This window comes from Girardinichthys multiradiatus, chromosome 18 (genome assembly GCF_021462225.1).
Source record: "Girardinichthys multiradiatus isolate DD_20200921_A chromosome 18, DD_fGirMul_XY1, whole genome shotgun sequence".
NCBI classification, from domain to species: domain Eukaryota; kingdom Metazoa; phylum Chordata; class Actinopteri; order Cyprinodontiformes; family Goodeidae; genus Girardinichthys; species Girardinichthys multiradiatus.
In genome coordinates this window covers 18,793,209-18,800,393 of record NC_061810.1, presented here as the reverse complement: position 1 = coordinate 18,800,393, position 7,185 = coordinate 18,793,209, and the positions used below count along the sequence as shown (strand labels likewise).

At 43.0% G+C, this 7,185-nt stretch overlaps 1 protein-coding gene across 1 annotated transcript in view; it reads right to left on the bottom strand.

Annotated features, from left to right (window-relative positions):
• Positions 1–1,071: 1,071 nt before the first annotated feature.
• The window catches only part of LOC124884068 (WD repeat-containing protein 49-like), a 69,376-nt gene continuing 63,262 nt past the window's right edge, over positions 1,072–7,185 (bottom strand). Inside the window, exon 5 of the mRNA XM_047391678.1 lies at positions 1,072–1,131. Coding sequence (XP_047247634.1) covers positions 1,072–1,131 — 60 coding nt within the window. The remainder of the gene's footprint in view (positions 1,132–7,185) is intronic.

Below are 7,185 nucleotides of genomic sequence, written 5' to 3'. Positions count from 1 at the left end.
CATGATTTTTGAGGCATGTATTATTCACAAGCATCATGTATCATTCATTTATTATTCCCATTTGTTGTTTTTCACTAATTCCAGACTGGGTCTTGGAGGTACCAGGTCCAGAGCTTCTCAACCTATCCGTTAGACTGATTCCAGACATCCCACTGTGGAAGCTCATTTCAGCCGCTAATATCCAGGATCTTGTTCTTTCAGTTATGATACACGTGCCATAACCTAAGGTGAGGGAGAGAAGTAGGCAGATTGATACATCAAGAGGTCTGTGCAGACCAGTCAGGTTCTTCCGCATCAAACTCATCCTTGTTGCCTTGCTTTGCATATTGGAGCACAGTCATGTTGGAACAGGGAGGAGCCATCCTCAAACTTCTTCCAAAAAGTTGGGACCATGAAATTGTCCAAAATGTCTTGTTAAGCTAAAACATTACAAGTTTCTTTCATTGAAAGTAAGGGGCTGAGCTCAACTCCTAAAAAACAGTCCCACACCATAATCCCCACTGCACAAAACTTGAGAAAATGCAGTCAGGTGTGTGCCATTCTCAAGGTCACTGCCAACCCAGACTCATCCATTGGATTGATCCACAGAGAACCATAATTTGTCACTCCATAGACCATGTTTCCACTGCTGTAGAGTCCAGTGGCTGCATGCTCTACACCACTGCATGCAACATTTTCCATTGCATTTGCTAATGTATGGCTTGGATGTCTCTGTTCAGCCATGTTCCCCATTCTATGAATCTTTCTATGCACTGTTCTTGAGCTAATCTGAAGACCTCATAAGGATTGGAGGTCTGTAGCAATTGACACAAAGTTGGCGACTTCTGATTTTACATGGCCTACCGCTTCATTGTAGAGTTGCTGACGTTCCCAAATCATTCCCACTTTTTCCTTTAACCATTAACAGTTGACTGTGGAATATTTAGTAGCAAGGACATGTCACAACTGGACTTATTGCACAGGTGGCTAAAATCACAGTTCAACACTGAAATTTACACATTTTTGTAAAAGTGTCGGAGTCTGGGAGTTTTCATGTATTGTTTTTTGCCTGCCGCTAACACTTACCCACCACTAGATGCCGCCAAGATCCCCTGTTGCTGAGGGTAGCAGGTGTTCCTCATTCTCATCAGCCTGAAGGAGCATAAGAAGGTGGAGCTGTCAGCTATCCAGTGCCTGAGTGTTTGCCTTTGTGGTAATGTCATCTGGCCAAGCTCTAAGTTCTGTGTTGTTGCCAAAGTTCATAGTTAATTACCTCTTTGTGTGCTCCTTCATAGGTGACTTTCAAGTCCAAGCCTCAAAGCTCCTGCAACCTTCAGCCCTGGCTCAAAGTCTCAGCTTTGGATCCTGCCTTAGTCAGAGCTTTTAATCCTTCAAGAAACCTATCTGGCACAAGTACTAGCTGACAGCTTAAGCCATCCTCTTTCAGTAAGCGAACCCTGCGAACCCTCCAACCATTACCTTCACATACAGCTTCTGGAAATCTCACCAGGTAACACACATGAAAATCAAACTGTCAAGACCTCACCTGAACTTTCCTCTGAGAACTCACCACCTTCTTGGACTAACTTGCTGACTCAGCAGCGGCATTAACCATTCTCCCAGGCTCCCAGGTCTCTCAACAACTTCCGTACACACAATTCCCCCAACCCAGAGAAATTCTCCGGTGAGAACATAAGTTGTGGAGATTTTTTTTTACAATGCTCCCTTGTCTTTCACCATTCCCACCGGTCATTCCCCCATGACGATGTCAAAATAACATTTATTATAGGACTCCTCACTGGAAAAGCACTCCGTTGAGCAGCAGCTAGATTTACAGATTACAACAGTTTTCGTTGTTCCTATGATTAATTCATCCAGGAGTTTAAACAGACGTTTTCCTTTGATTTAGATCAGACAAGTGTGGCTCGTCGCCTGATGGCTCTTAAGCAAAGAAATAGACCAGTATCAGAGTTCTCCATAGAGTTTCGCACACTAGCAGCAGCTTCCAGCTGGAATTGGTGTGCACTGAAGTCAGCCTTCTTCCAGGCCCTAGATGAATCAATATATTGCCCTAGCTTCTCGAATGCATAATCAGATCACAGAAAGGAGGCACTCGCGACTAGAGCGGATGGCTGTGAGACTCCAACCTCCTGTGCCATCTCAACAACTTCATTCACAAAATAGTGCTAGTCAACCAGAACCAGAGACTATGCAACTGGGATGGACCTGGTTAACCCCAGAAGAAAAACAACAATGCAGACAATCTAACCAATGCCTTTATTGTGGGTCTCCAGATCACTTTGTTGCAGCCTGCCCAATCCGACCAAAAAAGAAGGTCCGTCACCTTTAAAGGGGGAGCTGACGGACCGTAAGATTACCCTGAAAACCCCTGGATTAACCTTGCCTGGAACTCTCCTATTCAACCAGGATCAGTTAAGTCTGTCTGCCCTCATTGATTTCGGGTGTGAACAAAATCTCATCGATCAAACCTTATTTCCACAAACTAAATGTCATTTTGTTTGCAATAGATCTGACCCACATACAAAGAACACTCCGGAGAACAGAATATGTAGAAGATGTTTACTGTGACAAACGTAATCGGGAATGTAACGGATGATTCTCCAACTGTATGGAAATAAGGGAAGAGAACTGGTGAAAATAGGGAACTGAACGATGTCAAACTAAGAACAGGAATTAATGCAATTAAGAGAATAGCTTACTAAATAGGTGTGGTCAGGTCATCAGGGGAAGAGGCATTCAAGATCCAGGTTTGTAAGTTTCTCTTGGTGCTGTTCAGTGTGAGCTCGGAGCGAACGAGCGAATGAGTTCAGTGTGCAGATGCTTATGTTGGAGGGTGGACAGGTACGCTTACGGCTTGGTCCAGGAGGCGAAGGTAGCAAGAAACTGCCAGCTAGATCCGAATCCAAACGAAGACAGTGGATAGGGAATGAAATCCTCAGAACATAGATAGCCTTGATCATCCAGAAAGAACTCTGGACACGTAGTCAGTATTCAGTTACATAAATCCAGGATTCAGGTTTACTTAGCCTGCGAAGGAGTATAAACAAAGTTACACGAGGTCGAAGAACAAAACATAGACTTAGTGTTTGGCTTGAGCTTGTTAACACTGTGGGCAAAATACTCTGGCATCGAAGTGCTGGCAGCCTCCTGCTTAAGTACTCCTCAAAGTAATCAATAGAATAAGTCGCACCTGTCACCCAGCACATCTGAGAACTCCAGCACTGTCTGAGAACACTGAACACATCTAGCAAGCACAAAACACAAACACAAACACAACCCAGATCCTGACACTAAAATCGAAATCGAGCCACTAAATCCACCCCATCAAGTCCTTGCCTTAGACGCAAAAATACTCCACCGAATCACCGCCGTGAAAGAATAAAATTTTTTGTCTTCGCCATTTCTCAGAGCTCTCTGGTCTTAGGATTTCCCTGGTTACATCATCACAACCCCCTTTTGAACTGGAAGGAGGGTCGCATTGAATCTTGGTCCACTAACTGCTTATCTCTTCATCTTCAGTCCGCAGCTTCGTCCTTGTCCACCCTTTCGGATTCAGAGGAAACTGAGCCATCAGATTTGTCACAAGTTCCAGAGGAGTTTTTGGATTTAAAACAAGTTTTTAGTAAATCAAAGGCCTCATCACGTCCGCCTCATCGTCCATATGACTGCGCTATCGATCTCCTTCCTGGTGCACCACTTCCTTCCAGTCATTTATTTAACAATTCATGCCCTGAGAGACATCCAATGGAAAAATAAATTTCTGAGTCATTAGCTGAAGGAATAATTCACCAGATATCTTCCCCATTGGGAGCTGGGTTTTTCTTTGTGAGCAAATAAGATGGCTCTCTCCGCCCCTGTATTGACTACAGAGGGCTGAATCAAATCACCGTAAAAAATAAGTATCCACTTCCCCTGCTATCATCAGCATTTGTACCAGTCCAAGATGCCACCATATTCACCAAACTCGATCTCCGCAATGCTCCAGCAGTGTTTCAGGCTTTAGTAAATGACATGTAAATAGGGTTTTTTTGAATATCTTTGTTTTCATTTGCCTAGATGACATCCTCATCTATTCCAGAAATATAACTGAACATCAAAGTCATGTCCGCCAGGTTCTTCAGTGTCTCCTCGAGAACAGGCTTCTGTAAAAGCTGAGAAGTGCGAGTTCCACAAGCCATCAGTCACCTTCCTGGGATTCATTCTAGAGGGTGGGCAGGTTCGCTCTGACCTGGAGAAATCAAAGCAGTAATCAATTGGCCCACTCCGGACTCACGGAAAGAACTTCAACGTTTCCTGGGATTCGCAAACTTCTATCGACAGTTCATAAGAAACTTCAGTCTGATTGCGGCTCCACTAACAGCACTAACGTTGACTAAACAACAATTCAAATGGACACCTGAAGCTGACACAGCGTTCTCACAGTTAAAGGAGAGATTCTCCCAAGCACCCATCCTTGCTCACCCAGATCCCTCTAAGCAGTTCTGCACCCCATAAATCTGCCTACTATGGAAGAGAAACAATAAGGACACCATTGTTTAAAGAATACTATAAGAAGTAACATCTGTAGTTCGTTTTAGGCCACATATGGAGACACAAAAACATGTCGAAGAAGGTGCTGTGGTCCAGTGAGACCAAAATGGAACTTTGTTTGATCTATATGCAAAACTGTGTGGTGGAGAACTAAAAAAATGCACTTGAATACATCGTCTGCAAGCTGAAACATGGTACTGGCAGCCTCATGCTGTAAGGATGCTTTTCTTCAGCAGGGACAGGATCGCTGGTTAGAGTTGAGGAGAAGATGGATGGAGCTAAAAATCAATCCGGAAGATAACCTGTTGGAGACTGCAAAAGACTTAAGCCTGAGACAAAAAGACAAGAGCAGGGCAGTGACTAAATATATTGCAGGAGCTACAAGAGAATGTTTGAATTACACAGTCCCGACTTAAATCCAATGAAGAGCGATTGGCAAAACTTGAAAATTGAGGTTCCCAGAGGGCATTCATTCAATATGACTGAATTTGAGCTGTTTTGGAAAGAGGAATAGGGAAACAGTTAGTCTTTGGATGTGCAAAGCTGACAAAGGACATAATGTAATTGGAGGCAAAGGTGTTTCTAGAAAAATCATTGATTCAGGAGGGCTGAACAGAACTTTATATAAATATTTTTTTTTTTTAAAACATCATATTGTTTCCTTCCACTTCACTGTTATGTACCTCTTTGTATTGGTCTATCACATAAAATTGCAATAAAATACATTTAGGTTTGTGGTTGTGACTTGACAAAATATGAAAAGGTACAAGGGTTATGAAAACCTTTCCAAGGAATTGAACCTTAAATAGCAATCAGGTGGGAAGCATAAGATATTAAGAAGAAATACATAATTTTTTTTAAGTAGTGATGAAATGACAGAAGGAAGGAAAGATAGAATATTAGAAGGTAAGACATGAGGGAGAGGGACAGAGGACAAGAGAGAAAGAATGCAGTGTAAGTGAAAAGAGGACGGGCGGCAAAGAAGCGGGGAGGATATCAAGGTGTCAGGAGCTGATGGCTGGTCATTGCGTGTCATTGAGAAAAGTGACAGAGAGGTAATGAGAGCTGTGGTGGAGCGGAGAAAGGCCAGAGGGCTGGACGCAAAGGCCAGGTGAGAAATTGAGAGGTTGAGTGTGGAAGGGAAGGAGACAGATGGCTGTGAGAGATGACAGTGCAGATGGGTGAGGAGGGGAGAGGAGCACGGAGGAGCACACAGGAGTGGTTCTCCATCAAGTTGGGTAGCTTGAGCTGATGGCTCCGTGTCACGCCCCAGCCCGGTTCTCATGCGGCTGTGGGCAAAAAAAAGGTGCATACCTAGAGATTACACATCTGGCAAGCTCAGATCAGGATCTGATGACAGCTAGTGGAGGGAGTAAATTTCACTGGTGGCAAGCAGGGATTCCATCACTTGATGTAACAAGGGAAGCAGAGGGAGCTGATAAGAAAAAGAAAGAAAGAAAGAAAGAAAGAAAGGAAGGAAGGAGGGGTATGTTCTTACAAAGACAAGAAAGCAAATTTACAGTAAACCACAACCAGACTGTGGAAAAGGATAAACTGCTAATTCAGGCCTCAAAATGAGGGTCTGACAGCAAGAGAAACCAGTTAGTTAGCTGCATCAAAACAAAATCATATGCCGTTACATTTCTCAGTTTTACTGTATAAAACTCCAGGAAAACATGGGTGTAACAGTAACTGCTGCTGAAATCCAGGTCAGACATGACATTCAATAACCAGGGAACAAACTGATACGGTTTGATCACATCCTCCTATTGTTCTGTCATGGATTACAGAGACAAATAATGGCAGGAACAAGATTCACATTTTTTCTCCCCTAACATGTCACTGAAACAATTTGAAAAAGAGAGCACAGGTAGAATAGGTCCCCTTTACCATAAATATTTAATTTCTGCCTGATCACTCATGCTAACCCTCTTTATCTCTGCTCGCAGAACCAATACATAGAGACACACACACATGCCCTGTTGTACAGGCTCATGCACAACATTGAGCTGTTGCTCCACTGCCACCTGGAGGTTTTGAGTAGAGGAGAGCCAGAATTCACCACCTTGCACTTGTGATTTTCTACACTGATGGGATAGGGAGCAGCCGTGACAAAAAAATCTACATATTCCTGGGAATCTGTATTAATGATGACATCTATTTTGTTTAGGAAAACAACAACACAGCACCAAATTTTGTTTAAAATCAAACAAAAACACCAACGATTTACATCAGGCAAAGTGGAGATTGGTCAAGTCTAATTACTTTTTGCATGCATGTGTTAGGTAGTGTGCCTGAGCACTTTCGTGCAATTTTTAGTTAGGCTGCAAGCGTTACATGTACAATCCACAGCACTCACCCAACTTCATTGTTTGTATCTGGTTGTTTATGCACATGTGGAGCTTGATTAGTCTTCAATGGGGTTTTGGTAATCTTATGTGACCTGGTATATATGAGGGTTTTGTCAAACACCTCATAAGTATACATATTCAATGTGAATGCTTTGGAACACACAGACAAATACTATATCTCCAGTTACCAGAGAGGACTCCATAACCCAAATTTGAACCCAGAAGGCTCAGAGGGTTTTAGCTTATAGTGTGACGTTTAATATAAAGTCTGAAAGCGGGAGGAAAAAGATTACCCAGCTGGCGT